Raw genomic sequence first — 23,286 nt, forward strand, 5'->3', positions numbered from 1 at the left:
ACAGGGCTGGAACTCACAGCATCTCCCCTCTATGACGCCACAAGCCGACCTCCAAACTTCTCAGCTTTGAGGTGCGCCTGCGCATAGTGCGTAAATTACAACTGAGTAACGCCAGGAGTAATTGGGTACGTCCACTACAGTAAAGGCCTCCTATTAGCTGGCAGCCTAAACGCACAAGCCACCTAATTGGACGCGCCGATAGCTTAATGCGCATGCTCTTTCTGTGCTCCTTTCCTGGATTGGTGTGCCCAGGGTTTTCGCTTTCTAATTGGCTAACGTCGAGGTGGGCGGGGAATGAGCAGGGAGATTTGAATTTGAAGTCAGTCATTCCAAAGTCAGCACCAGGAAGTTGCCGAGGAACGCTGGGACCCTTCGGTTTGGAGACCTGGTCGTCAGCATGTCCTTTCCTAAGGCGCCCCTGAAACGATTCAATGACCCTTCTGGTGCGTACAGGGGAAGGCACTGGGGGACGGGAGTTGCTCTCACGTCCCTTGCCCCTTTCGGTTCCCTCATCAGAGCGAAAGAGGCGATTTTAGGGCTGGCACGGGGCTCGTTCGATTGATTGATTGATTGTTTTTGAAATAGATACTAACCATTTACTACATGCAAAGCATTATTTAGGATCAAGATAGAGCAGTGAGCGAAGCGAAGTCCCTGCCCCGTGGAGCTCTCACTCACTCGGAGAATACAGCCAATAATGCCGTGTAGACACTAAAGCAGAGAGGAGTGAGGGCGAGGGAGCGCTGGTACCTCGGTGACGGTCAAGTGCAGAAGGGCTTCCTGATATCAAACATACAAACAAGCAAGAAACACCTGACCGTGCTTTTTGCCTCAACTTGTAGGTTTGTTTTTGGGTGTTACATTCAGGCACCAGAGAAAGAAGGCTGGTAAAGGCAGTTTGTGGTTGTAAAATTATGGCAGGAGTATAGAAATCACTGTTAATGAATTGAAGGCAGCTAATACTGATGGTGCCCCGGGCACCCTACTATGTCTTTCCATAGATTATTAGTTCTGTGTTAATTTCCCAACACCCTGGAGAGATCATCCTAAATCTTATTTATTATTTTACTGATTTAAAAAAAGACCAGGACATGGGTTGCCTCAGTGTTACACACCAAACTGGCGAATGTGGTGCATGAATCCGGGCCTTCGGCAAATCCCCCCTGTGGTTTTAACCACGGCAGTGCATGAGCACAATAGCCAGGAAGCCTTGCCCGTGCTAAGACACTTGTCATGTCTGCGGGGACTGTGCTAAGGTTTTTCTGCCAGATCTGGTTTATGTTCTCCAACAGCCAAATGAGGAAGGTACTGATACTGCCCTTATTTTACCGATGAGGAAACTGAGGGGTTTTGTAACTATATGGGGTAGCCCGTAAATGGTAGAGCTGAACCATGATTTATCCATTATAACATACACATTTATTGGTTATTTGTTATGTCTTTAATCTCTGTTGGACAACATGGGAATGTTCTTATTCCCTAACTTCTCCCAGTGACTCCACAGAACCTGGCACATAGTCATGTCTATTCACGGGCGGGCAAAGCTGGATCTGAACCCTAATCTGGCTGATTACAAAACCCCGTTCCCTTTGCCACATCCCCAGTGACTTGCTGTGTTTTCTTCACCACGCTGCTAACCTCAATCCTGACCTGAATACTGGAGAGTCTGTCGTGAGGAACACTGTCCCTACCTCTAAGCACTTTGTCTAATGTGGGAAGTGATTAAGTACACTAGTATAAGCCTTTATAAAACTGACAAGTTCTCTGATAGGAACAGTATGCACACGCTCCTCTGGGGGGGGGGGGGTGTTCTAACCTGATTGGAGGATTCAGAGGAAACTGGAAGAGGTGACCCCAGGCTGAGATCCGAAGCATAAGTGAGAGCCAGGCAAAGTGGAAAGTGGACTAGCCATTCAAGGTAGAAGAAATAGAAACTGAAAAAGTTCTGGACGTTTGAAGCATTTACTTAATGTAATGCATAGAATGTTTGCGTACAAGTATTGACCGCCTGTGTTAGCTTCCAGTTATTGTTGATCAAGATTGAAGTTGTTCCAGAAAGCTTGTGTTATCTCCCAGGTTTCCTTCTTTTTTTCGTCCGATTTCCCTCTCCCCGGATTTCTAACAAGCCGTATCTTGTACGATGTAGTACATTTAAGTGTTAGTTGGGAAAAGACCTATAGCATGGAAACAGCCTGTGCCCCTGTCTCACAAGGAGATGGTAGGTACAGGCAGGATTTCAGCCTAGTTCTTTTTCAAGCTAAATACCTGTAACTGTCAAATCTGACTCTTCGGCCTTTAGGGAAGAGTTTTTAAATATGGTTTTAATTGTTCTCAACGTCCCTGATTCTGCTTAGTTATTGTCTACCAGCCCGTCTTTACTGGCCCCTGTCGCCTTTTGAGAGTGTGCTCCGTGATGAACTAGACCACCAGAGTTCAGCCTCACAGTTTCTTTGTTGGTTTGTTTGCTTTGTTTTTTAGATTTTATTTAGTTATTTTTAGAGAGATGGGGAGGGAGGGAGAAAAAAGGGCGAGAAACATCGATGTGCGAGAGAGACATGACCGTTGCCTCTCTTATGCCCCCAACTGGGGACCTGGCCTGCATCCCAGGCGTGTGCCCTGACTGGGAATTGAGCCAGTGACCCTTAGGTTCGCAGGCCGGTGCTCAATCCACTGCGCCACACCAGCCAGGGCTCAGCATCACTTGTTCTGGCTGCTCTGCCAAGTCTAGAACAGTGCTTCTTACACTTTTCCATAAAAGCATCCCTAAGAGCAAAGAGCAAAAGATAACCATCCCTTCATCTCCACTTTCCCCCAAAAGGCATTGCCTGCAATAGTGGTGGCAGTGTTCTCTGAAGTCTCCTTTTTGTTCTAGAATAGAATGTGCTCCCTACTGATGCCCCAACCCCTGTCCCAAATGAGTCAAACAGATGCTCTAAGATGTGCCCTTTAACTTGATTTTGGGGAAACCCCCATCACCCTAGTGTTAACTCCGTGGTGTTAACAGTTGCAGGGTGTGAGAAACCTGAGCTCGCTAACTAAGATGAATGCTTTTTGCTAAGTCTGCCTTTACCTTAAATATCCCAGTGAACTCTACACTTCATTTTAATATTCTCTCCTGATGGGAAACTCACTACCTCTCCTACCCCGTATTGGCCACATTTAGATCTGAAGTCTCCTAGGATTGGAATCTTTATGTCAGTATGTATAAATGATCATCGTTTTAGTTAGATGAATAGAAACTTAATTCCATCCTTGATGTTTTTATGGCCTGCTTAGAATTGAAAGCAATAACTTTGATACTTTTTTATTGTGACCCGGGGTGAGAAATAAATTATATATTTCTGTGTGGGGTATATTTTTATATTTCTACACAAAACTGAAACAAAAGTACCACAAAATAGTGCTTAAATTTGCTACATGTGAGTCACACTTGTATTTTCTATTGCTTCTCTTTAAAAAAAAAAAATGCTGGTGGAGATATAATAATGAGCCTCTATCATCCCATTTGAAAAGCCCTTACGGGACAGGGGGAGTTGCCTTGGAATGGTCAAACTCTTAGCTGTTCCTATTTATGCACGTGATACTCTGGGCTGGAGTAAATAGCTTTTCAGAGAATAGTGCATTGATTCCCAATCAGCTAAAGCTTTGTGCCAATGACGTTTTTATTATTGTCAGTCCTGAGAGCCAGATCTTATATTTGCTATGCATGAGCCCTCTGAAATGCCTTCCGTTTGGGACTCCGGTTACTAACATGAGGTTATACAATATACATTTCTGGGACATGGATATATAGTCTATGGCTTTATAAATCCTCTTATATATTGAGATTAGCCAGGGATTTGAATTGGGTCAAAGAACATAGGGAAGATAATCATATTGTTCCTCCTATCCAGTGGGTACTGTTTTTACATTTAAAACCAAAGCATTTATTAATGGCATTTTTACATTTATATCACTCACTGTACTTCGGCATTGTAGGTAACATTAGGTGAAAGGTTAATGTGTTATGTTTCCTCCAGGTTGTGCACCATCTCCAGGTGCTTATGATGTGAAAACTTCAGAGGTATTGAAAGGACCAGTATCCTTTCAGAAATCACAACGATTTAAAAACCAAAAAGGTAATGGGTCCCAAAATAAAATAATGGTTATATGATCTCAGAAGTTTTAAGGTTATGACTAACTGTAATAAATTTAAAGATGTGATAGTATTTCTAAAAATGTGAAATTACAGCTCTAATAAATTTCTTTTATTTGATGGATTTATAAAAAGGGCAACTACAGAATAATGCTTTTATCATTACACCGTTGTATAACCGGGAAAATTAAGCAAGATGCTCACATTGATATGTAGTTTACCTTTTGGTAATTCCCTTAGCCCTCTGTCAGGAAACGTTAAGAAAGTCAAGGAAATGTTAGATGGTAAAAAGCATTGTGCAACTAATTATTTGAAGATGTACAATCAAGAAAAGAATAACTTTATATTGATTCATGAATAGTTACAATAAGAAATTCTGAAATTGTGTTTTGTCTGTGGTTCAACGTATTGCAGACTCTCAACAAAATTTTACCGTGGACAAGGATACTGCCTTGCCCGCTTCAGCAAGAAAAGTTAAGACTTTGGGATTAAAGGTGAGGCGCTCTTCTGTTCTACCTGGTGTATTAACTGTATCATTGAAAATATTTATGAAAGGTATTATATTTGACTAGAACGGAGTAAGTGTATACATTAAGGTTATAAGTAAACCTGTAAATTAATGAAACATATTATCATGAGGACTCTAGGAAGCTTTACGTTTCTCCCTACACCATTACTAAATATATTGTGCTTAAATGTGCCCCTTGTTCAGAATTACAAAATGCTCTCCCCTTGGTCATTTCTGTATCTAGATAAATTTTATCATACCTAATAAACTTAAAAATTATGTGCTGCTTCGATTTGTTAGTTACCATCATTTGAGTTGTCTTGTTTTTGTTTTGAGGAAAGGGTAAGTCCTGGAAGAGAAAAAAGAAAAAAACATTCTAATGCCTAAAAGATGTTTACTATTCAGAAATGCCAAGGCATGGAGGGAGATTAAATTCGTAGTTGCTTCATGTTACGGCTCGTGCAAGAGCCTATTTATTACTGTTTTCATTTGTTCGTAAAAGCAAGCTGTACTTTCTTACAGAGATACACAAACTGATATTTTATATGAAAAAAGGTTCAGAGTTGGGAAACTGAAGCTATTGGTTGAGCTTAGACTTGTATTTATTTAATTTTAATTAGCATGCATATATGTAAAAACCGTGATTGGAAAACTGAAGTGTTTTCAGAACAACTCGGGCATGCAGATCTACTCTCTCATCTGTACATTTTATAAAATCTCAATTCAAAGAGATATTTCTGATGAAAATTTAGAACCTGAATGGAGATGTGCTCTAAGTGTAAAATACACAGCGAAGTTTGAAGACCTGGAACAAAGACAACAAAAAGGTCTCACTAATAACTTGATCTAATGATGTGTTGAAATAATATTGTTAAATATGGCTCCTAGAAAATTTTAAAGTGAATATATGGCTTGCATTATATTTCTTTTGGGCAGCACGGATACAGACATTCTTTTTGGAAATTAAACTTTTTAAAGAAATAGGTCTGAAATTTTTACTTAATTATAGAATTCAAAAACTCTCTTAAAAAAAAACTAATTAAAAATCAAGTTTCAAGTTTGTTCAAAACCCCAAAATACTAGGCCTTTCTTAATAGAAAATGCCATCAGGTGGTAAATTAATAAACATGAGATTGGTGTGCCCCCTCCCCCCAACTTAGAAACATATGAAACAGATTTAATTTAAGATGTTTAGGCATTTTCTTCCATTTTTAGATGGAAAAGATAGATGTTCTCTTTTTGGTCATTGTTTCAGAAAGGCTTTGGATTATGGCAATGAGTAGATTAGAACAGGAACTGGTACTCTTTCTCTTTTTCTTTATTTCACTGCATTTTTTTCTCCCCTTTTGGATATTTAAGTTTAAGTTGATTTCTCTTTGTAATTTCTTTTCTTTCTAAGATCGAGTAATTAAGCATTCAAAATGTATTGCTGTTTCACATTAGAAGCAGTCAGTAGTCTTATTCATAAAACTCCACCTATTCTTTTCATGCGATTGCTAGAAAAAAGAAAAAAAACTAATCTACTGGAATGAAAACTTAAACCTGAAATATTTTGAGATTTAAAAAGCCTTTTTCTTCATTAGCTAGATAAGTCACCTGAAAAAGTATTAATAGACTCAGAAAAATGTTTCAAATAGACATGAAACGTTTGGAATCCTTCATCTTTTCTGATAACTAAAAATCAAATTCAATTGTGATATTTGTGACACTTAAATTTGATTATCACTGTTCCTTTGAATTTTAAATAGAAGGAATCTCAAAAGAATGATAAAGACTTGAAGAGGCTGGAAAAAGAGGTAAGCAATGCTTTCAACTTCTTGAAAAATAAATGTGCTATGTAATGAAAAGAGAGCTTACATGGAGGGTTAGAGGCAGGGAGTCAGCTGCAGTTTAGAGTCACACTGGCTGGCAAATACACCATCCCGACGCGTGCCTACCGGGTACCCATTCCTTGGCTTGGACACCGTATTTCCGAGCCTGGTTGTCCGTGTGGTGTGCTGGCAAAGCCAAGTAGTTAGCATACTCAGGGACAGGTTCAAGGCAATCCACTTAACGAAATAACGTCAACTAAAAATCGGTATGTTAGCTTAATACAATTACGTGTAGACCAAGTGTTCACATTTACTTTTCCTGTGTGCTACTTCGTATGTTAAGACAATGACTAGCTAGGGAATCAAACGCTTAGTGAACATGAAATCCTAGCAGGTCAGTTGGATTGTGAGGGAGTGATGCCAACCTGACAGCGTTCCTCTGCATCGTAGGTGTATGCCTTCCTCAGGGTCAAATGATTTAGAGCGCGACTGTCCTGTGTTGTAGCTACTCCCCGCTCGTGACTATTTAAATAAAATTACGAACTCAGTTCTTCAGTTGCACTAGTCACGGTTCGAGTGCTCAGTAGCCGCGTGTAATGAGAGGCTACCATGCTGGACAGGGTGTTGCCGCCATGGCAGAAACCCCGCGGAGCGGAGCTGACCTGCAGAACCCACCTACCTGCCTAAGCAGGACTAAGCTGGTCACTCCCAGCTTTGCTTTTCCGGCCCTCTTTTATTCATGTTTCCACTGCTCACTCCTGCCGGTGGACATATTCTTCTGATGTATTAAAACTCCATTGATTACAGTTAAATAATGGCTTAGGACCAAGAATATGTCAAGGGAACTTTGCAAATCTCTGCCCTGGTTGCTCTGATCCTTTCGTATTTATTTTAATAATATTGGCTATCATTTTACTGAGGATACATGCAAGGGATTAATGGGGATAATACGTGAATCTCAGTTAAATCGCAGGTAAGCAGCAGCGCCAGGATTAGAACTGGTCATTTGCGTCAGTTCATCTTTTAGAGTTTTGGCAAATAGCGCTCTTATTTTATTTAAGCCCCAAGTATTTGTTGTCGTTTTTTAAGTTGAATTGTCAGTACTTAAGTGTAAAGTTTTGCTCAAAACAATTTCAGATTTCTGACTTCCGTTGCAAAATCAGATCTGACAACAGGGTTTGCATGTTCCCCTGCTGCGTGACAACCCTCCAGGGCTGTGCAGGGCTGCCCCTTCAGACCCCACATTTGCTCTTCCGTCCTCACCCGGCTCTCTTTGCTTATTGGTACTATCTGCTTAGCCATGTAGGCATTTGAGTTTACAAACCATTTTTGGAGCTTAAGCTTCTTGAGCTGTGAAAAGTGTGACATAGATTACCTCAATGTCCTTTTTTCTACTGTATAAATACTAAGCTATCAATACCAGTTATAAACCAATAATATGAGCATAGAGAATCTCGTGGCGGGGAAAGTAAGAGCTCTTATAGGTAAAGATCTTAAAGGTGAATAAAGAGTTTACACTGGGAAGTTTATGGGCGATTACAATCCTGTGTTCTTGAAATGCCTACAGATTTTTAAGCTTTATCATAAAGTAAATATGATTGTTTAAACAGCTAGTGAAATTAGAATATCTAAGCGCACTGTGTCATAATCAGAGGTTTTCCTGGAACTTCAGTGTAATTCTCAGTAATAGCCGTTAACACTGTCATTGTGTCAGTGAATCATGCAGTCGTCACCTTGTCTCCATCCAGATCCGTGTCCTGGTGCAGGAGCGCGGTGCTCAGGACAAGCGTCTCCAGGACCTGGAAGCTGAGCTGGAGAAGGTGGAAGCAAAGCTAAATGCTGCCGTCAGGGAGAAAACCTCTCTCTCTGCGAGCAACGCCACGTTGGAAAAGCAGCTTACTGAGTTAACCAGGACTAACGAGCTACTGAAATCCAAGGTATTTGAATCACATGACAATACTTACAACTGAGTAAATAACAAACATGTCTTTTCTCGTATACTACTTGTTTGGGAATTTTAGGCTCTAGTTTAGTTTTTTTTTTTCTTTATTAACTGTACCTTAAATATTATGCTATTTCCAGTAGGAATTATTACTGTATCTTTTTTTTTTTTTTTAATGCCTGACACATAAGAAGTTATAGACAAACAAGTTACTTTGTGTTTTAATGTCTGACTCTCACCCTCTTTCAAAGTAACTCCCATAAATAAGGACATGACTCAAAGTTGCAGAATTTACATCTAGAAGTCACTTTAAAGATCTTTCTTTGAAAATAAATAGCAGTAAAATAGCAGGTTTTTATCTCAAATTCTTTTGGGACTCAATAAAGTACAAAAAGAATAAGTGTGTTCAATACATGCAGTATTTTCAATATTAACATACTAATAGGATTTCACATGGTCATCTTGCTTTTTATAGAAGTAGGAGGAGGCTGTGCATCAGTGTGCAGTTTAAGAGACATTTATTCAGGGCCTGTAATGTGCTGGCTCTTGGCTTATAAAAGGACTGAGGGTGCATGGGAAAGAGCCATGGGGGAGCGAACAGATGCCTGGGCCCCCTCCAGGAAGATCCACTTTAGTTGGCCTGGGATGGACCCTGTAAGTCCTCACATATTTCTAAGTAGACCAGGCAATTCAAGATGCATTTTGTTAAGCAAACACCATTTACAAAATCCCCTCCAAGAAGTTTGTTTTAGAGCCTTGCAATGAACATTCCAGCATACAGAGGTAGGTGACCACCCAGAAAGGCACATGAAGGAAAAGGAGGGACAAGAACAGTAGTGGTGTAAAGCAGTAATCCTGGTGTTGGCCAGAGGCTGTGTGCTCTGTCAGAGCGTACTGCAGGCATATCACAGTTCCCAGTAATCGGTAGGGAATCAAAATTTCAGTGATTTGGTATATGACTGCGCAGGAAATATTTCTGAATCTTCTACCTGTTTGTTGTACTTAGTTTTCTGAAGATGGTAACCAGAAGAATCTGAGGACTCTAAGCCTTGAGTTGATGAAACTTAGAAACAGAAGAGAAGCTAAGATGAGGGTGAGTGATGCCTTTGCCAAGTGTGCTGTGTCAGGACCTTCGGATCTGAACGATTCCTTATTTCCTGCAATGTATTTTTGTCGTGCAGAGTGTGATGGCTAAACAACAAGGCACGGAGGACAAACTGCAGGTCACCCAGAAGGACCTCGAAGAGTCTCAGGGGAAAGTAGCGCAGCTGGAGGGGAAACTGTGAGTGCCTGAAGGAAAAGGGAGTATTAAGTGTAACCAGTCCGCATTCACCTTCCCGTAATGCTTAACCCCCTGCCTTCCTCTAATGGCCTTATTTCTTTTCCCACGTGACGGGAGACCTATTCATTCCCAAATATTTTAGGCTGAAAAGACACAGGACTATTATTACTTCTGTACATCTTTTGTATCAATGATGAGGAAAGGCCTCATAATCTTTTGAGTAGCATAATCTTGTGGTAAAACTGACCCAACTGGAGAAGCACTGGTATAGGAGGCTGTGATTAATGCACTGACGGGCAATAAAATGCACAGGTCACAAGTAGTCGTCTGATGACCTTGGACGGGGGTAAGGGCCTGAAGAACCACCACCCAACCACGGCAGAGAACATTGCCACTCCCTCCGAAGGCTCCTTCTGCCTCTTCCTGCTCCTCACCGTGCAATGCCCCAGCCCCGCAACCGCTTTCTGATTCTATCGTCATAATTAGTCTGGCATTTGGGGGGACATTTATCATAGCATGCCTGTGCGTGTAATTTGTTCCTTTTAATTTTTGAGTAGGATTCCATGTGGGAATAAACCTCTCTTTGTTTACTATCCTCCTGTTGATCAATATGTTATATTTCTCTTGAGTAAATATGTAGGAGTGGCGTTCCTGGGTCCCAGTGTAGTGTGTGTATGACATTTTCAGAAACTCAAAGTGGATGAACCATTTCACGTGCCCACTTAACATGTAGTTCCCGTGGTTCCCCATCCTCACGGACATTTCATGCTGTCAGTGTGATTTACCCCCTCTAGTAGCTGTGAACTAGTACCTCATTTTGATTTTAATTTATTGCTCTTAATGTCAATTATATTTTTATTGACCATTCTTGTATATCCCTTTGTAAGGTTCCTATTTAAGTCTTTTGCCCATTTCTTAAACTGAGGCGATTGAAAGTTTAACATGTAACTAATTGTAAATAAGGCCGCCTTGAACCAAGGCTGCATGGCATACGTATGCTATTTTGTATGAGTAGTGGGTGGGGAAACCAGGGAAGCTACTTAAAAAAATTAACTCTCCTATTTACACATATTAAAATGTCAACTTGCGATGTCACATAAATTAATAGCTCAGAGTTTACACCAAGGCATCAGCCTGCCTGATACAACTTACTCTGTATCTGGTACAGAGTAAGTAAGCATCATGTGTGATTATTGTGTTAAGTGATATATACACCTTTTTTTTCCAGGGTTTCAATACAGAAAGAAAAGACTGAAGAAAAATCTGATACAGAAACACTCTTAGAATACATCGAAGAAATAAGGTAATATCAAAAGTAGTTCTAAACTGGCCCTCATTTTGTTGAAGTGTGATGAATATATCGTTTTCATTTCTTTTCAGTTAATTTTCCCCGTGCTTAAATAGATGTGCTCTTCAGAATAATTTGTTTTAATGCAGCTGTGCCTCAGATCAGGTGGAAAAATACAAGCTAGACATCGCCCAGTTAGAAGAAAATTTGAAAGCGAAGAATCATGAAGTTTTAAGCCTTAAGCAGTCTCTTGAGGAAAACATGGTTACCTTGTCTAAACAAGTGACAGATCTGGATGCTAAATGTCAACTACTAGAAAAAGAGAAAGGTATATTCTAGTGTTTACTTTCTTCAGCTAAGTACTACATATAATATTTAAGAAAAGCACTGCTGTGTTTAAAACAACTTTTAAGAATAATTATATAAGCAACAACAAAAAATCCTGTTCAACATATGAGAATTTTAGTTTTTTATAATGTTTGTTCTGTTTATTTTAATGTTTTGCTTATCTTGATATAGATAGATGCAATTGTGCAGAATTTAACTTCTCCACTTGTGGGCATTTAAAACTGGTAGATAAAATAGAACTAGGTTTGGGGGGCTTATTATATAACATATAGAGAAGTGATATAAATTTACACATTTTTCTTTTTCCCTTTGAAAATAATTGATCTCTTTACATGCTATGTATGTGTATGAAATATTATGGGAATCTGCAGTGTCAAAGTTAATATTAGTGTCTGTTTACAGCCTTGTTAACATTTCCCTTTTCTAGAAGACCTCATCAACAGGGACAGAGAACAGGATGAAAATCTGAATTCTGAAATGCGAAACTTAAAAGAGAAGTTAATTCTTGAAAAGCAAGAACATGAAAAGCTACAACAAAAAGAGTTGGAAATTGATTCACTTCTGCAACAAGAGAAGGTAGTTTACTACAGTATAAAATAAAACTAGTATTTATTTTATGTCATACATTTCCCTGTGGTCAGAATCAATCCACCAATTCTATTCTTAGAAATTTATCCTGAGGAAGTAATCATGGTTATGCAGCAGGTTTCACTACAAAGGTGTTCACCACAGTATTATTGATAATGTGAAAATTTACAAGCAACAGATAAAGCAAAATAAGGAAATTCGTTATAAACCTTTTCCCGCACATTCTTGTGGTAGATTACTAAATAGACATTTACAGGTAATCTGTAAAAAAATCATCTAATTACACAAGAAACAAAACTGAGCACTTTTCTAATCTAGATTACATAAAAAAAAAAAAAACATTTTGCATATCAATGAGAAAAAAGATAGTCCACTAAGAAAAAATGGGCAGAAGTAGAAATTCAGATAGTCCATAACAGTTAATAGATGTTCTGCCTTAGTAGTAATCAAAGGAATGGAAATCCTTTTTTCTTTTTTGAACTTATATGATTGGTACAAATTTAAATATTTGATAAAAACCCTTGGTGAGATTTGGGCAATATTATATTATATAAATACTATGTTGTTGGGAAAACTGCAGATCTAGATACACCGACTTGAAAATATCTCAACAATCACTTTTATGGTTTTTTGAGTGATATTTTCATACACAGTATATATCCTTTATATTTTTAAAAGTATATAGATATATAGGAAAAGACCATAAGACATATATTTACTAAAGTGGTGGTTATCTCTGGAATGAGGAAACTAAGGTTGGGGTGGGAAATAGACAAAGGCAATTTTCACTTTATTTATAATGTCAGAATTTTTTACAATGGTGATTTACTTATATTTATCATTTTTTAGTATATGCTTATGTAACTTTAAAATATTTTTATGTAGCCCTAACTGATGTGGCTCCGTGGATTAAGCGCCAGCCTGCAAAACAAAGGATCGCCAGTTCAATTCCTACTCAGGGCACATGCCTGGTTTGTGGGCCGGGTCCCCAGTCAGGGGCACATGAGAGGCAACCACACACTGATGTTCCTCTTTCTCTCTTTCTCCCTCCCTTGCCTTCTCTCTAAAAATAAACTAATAAAATTTTTAATAAAAATTTTTAGGGGACTCCTACAGGCCCACGAGGAGGACTGGGAGTCCCCACTCCCTGTTCCCCACTCCCTGTTCCCCATTCCCTTTGCTCCTTCGGGCCCTTGAGTTGGTCCAGGAGCTGCCTCTCCCTTTCCCCCTTTCCCCCTTTTCCATTGCCTAATCCCCCCAAAATATTTTTTTTAATTTTTTTATATAACACTGAAATAATAATCCTTTTTATATATATCATATTGTTAGAAACAAGGACATAGTGACTCCCAAACCAGTAAAAAGTCATTAGTAACAAAGGGCAAATGTAATTAAAGGGTCCTAAGGGCAAATGTAATTAGAGGGTCTCTGAAAAGGGAGCTGACTGCACTGGCATATCTACAAACCACAGAAGGGGCATTTAGAAAACCGTGTTAGATTGTAACTCCGGAGTAACCAGTCATGGAGAAACGGGGAAGAAGGAGAGGGGAGGGGGAGCTAATTGCCTTAGGGCGGGGAAGCTAATTGCTCTCACTTTAGGGTGGCAATTTTAGGGTGGAGAAGATAATCACTTTAGGGTGGCAATTTCAGGGTGGAAAAGATAATCACTTTAGGGTGGCAATTTCAGGGTGGGGAAGCTAAGACTATAAAACCAGTTCCTTTGCCTACTTGGCGCGCACATTCTCCTGGCTGTGAGGGTGCGCCCGGCTCTGCAGACTCATGAATAAAGGCCTTGCTTTACTGCTCAAGTCCTGTGTCCCAGTTTTTATTGTGAGCGTTTCTCACAATATGACCAAAAAATATGATAAAATCCAGTTGTAGAAAATGACTTTAGTTTTATAAGTATATCTTTGTATGTGTTGCATAGGAACAAAGACTAAAATAACATTCTCACAGTGTTGACAAGTTACAGGATATAATCCCTGACAAAGTAAATATGGTATAATAGTTTTTCAAATTTCCTTGAGGATCTTGAATTTGATATTCTTACTTTATTATCTCTACATTTTTCTGTCCTTAATAAAACTTCAAATTATTAAATTACTTAAACCTTTCAAGTAACTTCCGTGGTTTTCTATTGGATGTAGGAATTATCTTCTAGTCTTCAGCAGCAGCTATGTTCTTTTCAAGAGGAAATGAGGAAAGAAAGGAGTCTCTTAGAGGAAGAATTAAAGCAAGCTCTGGATGAGCTCGATAAATTACAGCAAAAGGAGGGACAAGCTGAAAAGCTGGTCAAACAACTGGAAGAAGAAACAAAAGCCAGAGCTGAAGAGCTGGCACTTCTGGAGGAAATGCTAAAGGGGTTTGTACTAATAGGCCTCAAACTTACATCTGACTTCAGGTTTTACAAAGTATAGGAAAATCCCCCTAATTAGATTTTGATACCGTTCCCCCCAAAGCAGGCATATATAAGAACTTGTTGGTTTTTTTTAATAAAAAATCACTCATCACTAAAAGAAAACAGGAAAGGAATTAATAACAACAGTATCAAACGAGAGATACAGTTCTGAGATATATTACATGTAATTTCATGTCTAGTTCACAGTTCCGGGCTAGAAAATTTTTAGTGATGAAAACGCAAGGATTCAAATAATATAATTATTTGCAATTTGAACTCAAAATCTACCTCGATATTTTAATTTAAGTAAAAGTAGTGGAGGACACATAACATGATGAAAACAATATGGAACTAGAGTAAAAAATAAAAACATGTCTGTCTTTCTACTTCTAATGATACGTTCTTATTTTTTAATGTTTCCTAGTTCTGGTTGTTTTTTCCCATTTTGCTTTTTGATTATTATTTCTGAAGTGTTTCTGCTCCTTCAAAAAAAGGTAATTAAGGATATAACTTACACTATGTAAAATGATGTACATATGCCCCAAAATGGAAATGTGTCTATGCAAAATAATCCACTAAGTTGTTGAATCTTTGAATAACAATTTTACAAGGATTATTGATATGATCAAAATAAATCTGGATAATCCTATGACTCTTTTCAAAAGAACTTTTAAGACAAAGTGTCCCTAACTGTACTTAGTATTTCTCAGGTGTCTACATGCAGAGAATTAAATTTTATTCATTCCAAATGCTTTTTAACTAGTAATTCTTCACATTCTTTAATCTTGGCTGTTCCTGTTAAGATTCTGTTTGAGGGGGTGGGCTGGGTGGGGGAGAGAAATTGGGGGAAAAGGGGACAACTGTAATTGAAAAACCAAAATAAAAAAAAAATAAATAAATAAAAAAAAAAAAAAAAAAAAGATTCTGTTTGAGTCTTTTTATCCTACTTGCTTCCAAAAAAAAATATTTAAACTAACTATATAAATACATGTGACATTAAAAGAGAAATATAGAAATAAGTAAAGGAGGATGAAAACAAAAGTAAAATTAGAACAGGAAGGATAAGGTGAAGCCCTACATAATAAAGGTGCTATTAGATGCAGGCCATAAATTTAGATCTAAGACATGCAGTGGCTAATGTAGACAGGAAGGTGTGGGATCCACCTTTGACATCCACAGTGTCAAAGGTAAATACGCATCTTTGTCTTAGGGCAGTGATTTGTCGTTAGTTTATCTTTTGTTTCTTTTTCTTAGGAAAGAAGCTGAACTCGAGAAAAGTAATGCCACCCACATGCAGGCCACCCTGCTTTTACAGGAAAGGTGTAACAGTGCGGTGCAGAACCTTGGAGATGTTACTGCTCAGTTCGAAAGGTATTTCTACTGGGAGCCTGTACACCTAACTAAGGGCAGGGAGGGGTGTTTGTCTGGGGAAAGCTGTCCACAACACAATCACACAAATAAAATTATGGGTATCACTTGAAATTCCAAATGACCATAAATGGGCATTTAGTGTTACATGGTAGTCTTGGTATAATTTATATAGTAATTTCCCTTTGATTGTAATGTGGCTAATTTGTAGATTTTTATATGAACACTTTGGCATCTCATTTAAGAACTTCTTTCCATCCCAAGAACATACAGATAGTCACCTATTCTTCTAAAAGTTTCAATTTCACTTTTTCACCTAGCACTGATTTCTTTGTGTGTAGTGATAGAGGGGTCAAATTTATTTTTGTTCTTCCGTGTGGATAATGAATTGCCTAGTGCCCATTCATTGGCTAGTACCTTCTTTCCCAGTGATCTGCTCCTTCGTGTGATATATATACGTGCCCATACAGATCACATTTTAATTATAATTTTTATGTCAGAGCAGAAGCATAGATTTTATATAAATTTAAGTGCTATTCTCAATCCTGTAAAGGGATTTATTTCCCTTGCTACTTTGAAAAGTAGTGCCTCGGGAGGTGTTTAGCCCTTCTGTGACTTCACTAACCATCAGTATGCTAAGAGCGTTTAAATTTACTTCTTCAAACCACAGGTCTCCACTCAGCTTTGTACCCGTATATGTAGCCAGCTGCCTACCTGCCATCTCCAAGCCGAGACCTCACTATCCTCCAATAGCAACTACAGCAACCCTTGATCTTCTTTCTCTCTCCTTCTACCTGTAGTCTCTCGTTCTTTTTTATCTCAATCAATGACATCGTCCGAGCTTCTCGCTCCATAAATCTTAGCGTCATCTTTGATCATTTCCTCTCCCTTTCTCCTAATGCCTAACCTATCTCCGGAACTTTATAATTCTGCCTCCAAAAGAGATCTCGCATCTTTCCGTTGCCAGCTCCTTAGCCCAGGCCTTCTTTTTCACTCACCTAGACTGATGATGGTCTTTTCGTTCATCGTCCAACGTTGCCCTGTTGGACCCTCCGCCATCCGTTCTCTGCGTGTCTCCAGAGTCATACACACACTTAGTTGGAGAGCCCCGGGAGCCCCATGGCGCACGGCGGTGAGGACCGGCCTCAATCCTGTCTAGCTCCTGCTCTTATTTATTAAGCTCTAGTTTCATCTTTTTTCTCTTTTCGTTTTTTTTTGCTTTAAAATACGGACGCTTCAGGCACTTGCGTATCATCCTTGCACCGGGGACGTGCTCCTCTTCTCTGCTTCGTTCCCGTCGTAGTGTATGTGCTGCCAAGGCGAGCGCTCTGGTCTCACCCTTGAACGCACTGCGTTCTACCGCCTCTGAGCACCTTTTCCCTGGGGACTCCTTTCCCCCACCTGCCTCGCTGAATCTCCTTTTCCCATCATGTCTCAGCTTAACCGTCAGTTCCTCAGAAAGGCCTTTTCTGAATCACCACCCAAAATGTAGGGTCCCCTGTTTTATCAGCTTAAGGAGCTGTGTAGTTTTTCTTCCCAACACTTTCCACAAATTTAATTATTACTTATTTTTTTCAAATTTTTTTGTAAAAACCTGGAGAGGCATTTTCCTGTCTTCCCCACAAGACCATAAACTCTGACAGAAAGTCCGGGAATTGTATAATTTTTATTTTAGGTTGATTTTTATGTTTGGTAGTTGGTTTTTTCATCTCTCTATGCAAACTTTCTACACATAGTAGGCACTCGATTTTTTTTTTAATGAACAGCACATGCCATATAAGCTCATTAGTACTAATCTCAGAACACTGAATACTTGTGTAAATGCATAAATAGATACTAAGGTTACCTAAAATTTTATAAATTATATATTAATCAGCTCTATATTTGCCATATATACAGTAATTAGAAAAATCCTTTAACTTATTTCCTTATTAATAAGCTATAAAGCGTTAACAGCTAGTGAAATGGAAGATCTTAAGCTGGAGAACTCATCACTTAAGGAAAAAGTGGCCAAGGCTGAGAAAAGCGCAGAGGATGTTCAGCACCAGATATTGGCAACTGAGAGCTCAAATCAAGAATATGCAAGGTATGGCCCTGGCTGGCATGGCTCAGTGGACTGAGCACCGGCCTTCAAACCAAAAGGTCTCTGGTTCGATTCCCTGGCAGGGCGCATGCCTGTGCTACGAGCCAGGTCCCCAGGTGGGGCGCGCGCGAGACAACCAGCTGATGTTTCCCTTGCACATTGCTGTCTCTGTCCCTCTTTCTCCCTCCCCCTCTATCTGAAAATAAGTAAATAAAATCTTTTACAAAAAAAAAGGAAAGAAAAGACTATGCAAGGTATATAATAGAAATAAAATCTGCCCACCCTGTGGCCCTCAAACCATTGAGACAACTTACCGTTGTTGAAAGCCAGCTATTACGTGATGCAGGGAACTGTAGTTGGTTTCATGGCTTGCACTGGGTGATTTCAAACTGCAAATTAAGAATTGATTCAGTAAGCCCTGACCCGTGCGGCTCCGTCGGTCGGGCATTGACCCTCAGACTGAAAGGTTGCCAGTTCACTTTGGATTTGCAGTCAGTGCACATGCCTGGGTTGCAGGTTCGGTCCCTGCTCAGGGTGCATGGGAGTGACAACTGAGCAATGTTCCTCTCTCTCATTGATGTTTCTTTCCCTCTTTCTCCCTCCTTCCCTCTCTCTCTAAAAATAAATAAAATCAATAGAATTTACTCAGTTAAAAAGATAAAATTCTTGAAGAGGTCCTTAAGCTTAAACAAAAATAAAATAAAGGAAAAGAGAAGTAATTAAAGTGGCTGTAAAATGTTTACAGACTCTTCTCTCTCAAACCCAAGGATGCTTTTAGATCTGCAGACCAGATCAGCGCTTAAAGAAGCAGAAATTAAAGAAATCACAGTTTCTTCTTTCCAAAAAATAACTGATTTGGAGAACCAGCTGAAGCAACAACGTGAAGACTTTAAGAGACGGCTGGAAGAAGAAGCAGCGAGGTAACCCCGGTTCAGAACCCGAGCGCCACGCGCCTCTGTTTCGTCTGTCACATGACGTCTTTCGTTTCCCTTACAGAAAGGCTGGGAAGGAAGATTCAGTGGCTGAGTTAACGGAGGAAATGAACAAGTGGCGTCTCCTCTATGAAGAACTATATAATAAAACAAAGCCTTTTCAGGTTGGTCAGTTAGGACTGAACTTGTGTTCGTTTTAGCAATTCACTCTCTTCAGTCACCAGTGACTTGGTTTTTTTGAGACATCATTTTGCTGTGCATTTAGTGCCAAGTTAACTCCCTCTTAAAGAGGGTTTATAAATTTTGTTAAATTATTATGCATACACTTTTAATATAGCCTTTATAGGCAAAAACAAAAAACAAAAAACTTCACAGTAAGAGAGTTAAAGTTAATAGCCTGGAAGGCTCTTTTGATCATTAATCTATGTAAATTTGTGATAATTATTGTGTTGTGATCTTCCTCAGTATATCTCAAGTTAATACATGGATCTTTCAAAAGAAGAGGGATAAATGCTAATTTTGGCACTTCAGTGGATTAGAAATACTGTTGTAATGTGATCCAGTCGATGCAAATGAGGCCGGCTAGCTGAGCTTCTTTTCTTGTTTCTTTTCCTGCTTTTATGGTCCTTAACATGAAAAACACAGTTTTTAATAAACAACCTCATAGAGAATTTATGGAGAGCCAGGAGAACATGTCAACAAAATCTGTTTTTGTTGAACCCTGGCTGCTGTGGCTCAGTGGATTGAGCGTCGGCCTGCGAGCCAAGTGTCGCTGGTTCGATTCCCAGTCAGGGCACATGACCAGGTTGTCCGTCTGGTCCCCAGTTGGGGGTGCGAGTGAGAGGCAACCACACTGTGATGTTTCTCTCCCTCTCTTTCTCCTTTCCCCTCTCTCTAAAAATTAATTAATTGATTGATTGATTGATTTTTTAAATCTGTTTTTGTTCATTTTTAAATTTTCTTTCACTTTTGTTTTCGCTATAATTGATATAGACAAGTAAGATTTAACAGTTTTAAGTTTTAACTTTGTGTGAAAAAACTTTTTCAGCTACAACTGGATGCATTTGAAGCAGAGAAACAGGCTTTGCTGAATGAACACGGGGCAGCTCAAGAACAGCTAAATAAACTCAGAGATTCGTATGCTAAACTATTGGGCCATCAGAATCTAAAGCAAAAAATCAAGCATGTTGTGAAATTGAAAGATGAAAATAGCCAACTGAAATCGGTTTGTAAAATAATACTTAGTCCTATTGAAGATATTGGGTGTTGTTTTTTTTTTTATTCAAGTAAAGTGAAGGACTTTTGTATCAGAAAAGAGTGAGTTTATAGAGGAAAATCCACCTGAGAATTAAGGATTTATTTTAGAATGTTGACCAGATGAATGTCCTCAGGTTTTCTAACGACTTAATTAGTGTATTGAAAATTACTAGAATGATTGGAAGAATTCATAAAGCTGTACACATCTATTTCTGTTTGTCAAGTAGCGAAATCCTTGATGCAAATAAATATAATACTATACTGTAAAGATAAGCAATGTTCAAAAATAATCCTTGATGCAAATAAATATAATACTATACTGTAAAGATAAGCAATGTTCAAAAATAAGCATTTTAAGGTTTTTTTTTTAACTTCTTTATTGAAATACAGGGTCTGCTGCATGGGCAACAGCAGACCCTCCATATCACCCTGCCCAGGCTCTGTAGCTTCAGTGTCATCGCAAGATGTCGATTCAACACGGGAGGAGACAGATACCGTGTCACTCCCGAGTCGGACTGCACAGCCATTCTCGGCGGTGCAGATAGACTCTTAAGAAGCTACACCATCGTCTCTCGAGACGGACGGCTGCCGACGATTGAAATACAATTCACATGCCATTGAAAATGTACAACTCAGTGGTTTTTAGTATATTTACGAACAGGTGCAACCATCACCACTGTCCATTTTAGGACATTTTTATCACCTCAGAATGAAACCCCTTACCCATTAGCTGTTCTCTCTCTATCCTAGCCCTTCCTCTCACCACCAGTCTGCTTTCTGCCTCTATACATTTCCCTGTTCTGGACATTTTTCCTTTTTGGAATCAGATATGGGGTCTTTTGTAACTGTCTTTTTTTTTAGAAAAGTTTTTGTGTGGACATATGTTTCTGTTGCTCTTGGGTCGTATCTAGGAGTGAAATTGCTGGGTCCCGTGGTACCTGCGTTGACTCCTTTGAGGAACTGTCAGACTGTTTTCCAAAGCAGTTAGACCCTTCTGCAGCCCAGCAGCAACGTATGAGCGTTCCCATTTCTTCACAGCAGCACTTGTTACTGCCTGACATTCTGATTCCAGCCATCCGAGTGGATGTAAATACCTCACTGAGGTTTTGACTTGCATCTCTGATGCAGCAGGTAGCTGAGGGCAGGATGAGAAATGTTGATGTCCTGACGGGGAACTGGGGGGAGAGGGAACCCCTGGTTCTTGGCTGCAGGGCTGCAGCAGTCTGGTGTGGAGATTCACCTTCCTGAGCTGCGAGGGGTGGGGGGAGGGAGCAGACTTGTTCAAGTACCACAGACCCTTGCTTTTGACCACATTTTTGTAGATTCGCTTGACTAGATGTTTCTTCCTTGGCTGTTTTGTCTTAGGGCCACTTTTAGAGACTTCAAATGGTTGCCTGTTTTTAATGTTTATTTTCAGTAGGAAGCAGGTCAGTGGAGCCCTCCTTGTGTGTTCCTGCTGGAGGTTGACCTTGGCATCTAAGTTAGAGATGAACTTCTATCAGGAACATATCTTTGTCCCTACAGAGCAGCAAAGAGATTTAAATGACTTATCTCCTTTGTCACAATTGTTCCAGGTCATTTTGTAATTCATAGTAGTGGTTTTTGCCATTTGGTTTGATACCTTAGCAACTTTGGAATTTGTCACTACCATTGGTTACACTTTTCACCATTGTCACCTTAAGTAATTGGTTATTGTCTATATTCTTCTTACATAGGAGGTGTCAAAACTCCGCTCTCAGCTTTCTAAACTGAAGCAAAACGAGAGAAAACTTCAGGGGGAATTGGATAAAGTTCTGGGTATCAAACACTTTGATCCTTCAAAGGCCTTCCTTCATGAAAGTAAAGAAAATTTTGCTCTCAAAACCCCATTAAAGGAAGGTAAGAAATGAATGTATAGAAGCATCACCTTCCTTTGGGGCATTTAGCAAGTTATCCATTTTTGTGAAGTGAAAGTTTGTTGACAGTTTCTGCTCTAAAAGAAATTCCTTCTGCGACTTTTGTGTAAAATGCCTTTTCCCTACGTCCCAATCCCACCTGTCCTCAAGCCCCGTTCAGACTCCATCTTCCTTGAAGCCTCATCTGACTTTCTTGCTCCTGCCAGCCCCACACCAGAACTATTCTCTCTAACACGCCCACCGCATTTTAACCTAAATGTCTGATCTGTCGTTTTGGAGAAGCAGGCGCTGTATTTCTTTCTTGACTGTGAATCTTTGTGTCTTTGACAATAAATCAAAATTAGTCGAGACAGTGAATGAAGAAATAGAAATAAAATTATGCTACAGAATGCAAACATTGCTTCATGTGCCTTACAGAATATTCTAGATGCTTATTTTTAGATTATACTGACTGATGAATTAGTTAGGGTTTAGAATGCTAACCACTCTTTTTAATAATCCCTGCAGGCAATACAAACTGCTGTTGAACTCCTACAGAGTTTCAAGAATCATTCAAGTGAACATCTGAAAAACCAGTTGAAGATTATGTTATTCTTTTCATTGTTACCATTGCTGTTACTGCTCTTGTGTTTATAATGAGTATTTGAAATGTATTTAATATTAACTTCCTAGTTTTTAGGTATCTGAAAGCAAGTTCCACATTTTTATCCATATGTCTTCCGACATTTTATTTTCTACTGTCAGTACCTCCTCCCCGAAGCTCATTTTCCTCACTTCATTCTAAACCTTCTCCTTGGCTTTCCAGCTTTACAATTGGTCCCATCAATCAGCATTCCTTTAAAAATCACTATTGGATTATTATTCTCCCATTCTGAAACCTTAGATGGTTTCATAATTCTAATCCCCAGGTTTTTAGTTTGAACCTGGACAGCATTTCTAATGGAGAGGTTCAATGAGGACCAAACACCTTGGCTTGTCCTCGCCTCTGCTTTGATTCTCCCTGATGATATTCACTCTGTTTTACCCATCAGCCACTCCTCCAGTTCAAGTAAGAAGTAAGGGCTTAATGCCATAGTAATAAATCTCTTTACCTCTTATCAGAGCCACTGAGCTGGTCAATAATTTGCAGACTCTATCCCAGTCCCAATAAATTAAAATCTGTGTTTTGACCTAAAAATCTGCATTTAACACAAACTCTGGAGCTAATTCTTACATACATCAGAAGTCTGAGAACTACTGCTCTTAGGTAACTCTTTTCAGAATGTTTTAATACCACCTGGCATCGGCCTGACTACTAGGTATTCAATTAGTATTTCTGTAATGTGAAATAAGAATCCCACATTAAATCCTTAACCTAATTATTCAACTCATATTATATGAAGTTATATTAATGCTTCTATGTAAGGTGTATTTATTACCTGTGCCCTCCCCTCCCTATCTTGTCACTAGAA

The 23,286-nt window shown here is 39.2% G+C and overlaps 1 protein-coding gene and 1 non-coding gene across 2 annotated transcripts; one reads left to right on the forward strand and one right to left on the reverse strand.

Annotated features, from left to right (window-relative positions):
• Window positions 1-329: 329 nt before the first annotated feature.
• Window positions 330-22,919, forward strand: HMMR (hyaluronan mediated motility receptor). Its single transcript, XM_090288548.1, is given in 18 exon segments — window positions 330-443; window positions 4,020-4,118; window positions 4,550-4,629; window positions 6,392-6,439; window positions 8,203-8,391; window positions 9,403-9,489; window positions 9,578-9,678; window positions 10,907-10,981; window positions 11,116-11,294; window positions 11,742-11,890; window positions 14,050-14,264; window positions 15,555-15,671; window positions 17,608-17,754; window positions 18,519-18,671; window positions 18,748-18,847; window positions 19,732-19,908; window positions 21,656-21,818; window positions 22,343-22,919. Coding segments are annotated over 18 exon segments (2,178 nt in total). The 5' UTR covers window positions 330-397; the 3' UTR covers window positions 22,396-22,919.
• On the reverse strand, window positions 16,889-16,995 carry LOC150000969 (U6 spliceosomal RNA). The gene has a single exon (XR_016513783.1). It is a non-coding gene; the product is annotated as a U6 spliceosomal RNA (small nuclear RNA).
• Window positions 22,920-23,286: the final 367 nt, after the last annotated feature.

Source organism: Furipterus horrens, unplaced genomic scaffold, assembly GCF_987537825.1.
Source record: "Furipterus horrens unplaced genomic scaffold, mFurHor1.1.pri manual_scaffold_10, whole genome shotgun sequence".
NCBI classification, from domain to species: Eukaryota; Metazoa; Chordata; class Mammalia; order Chiroptera; family Furipteridae; genus Furipterus; species Furipterus horrens.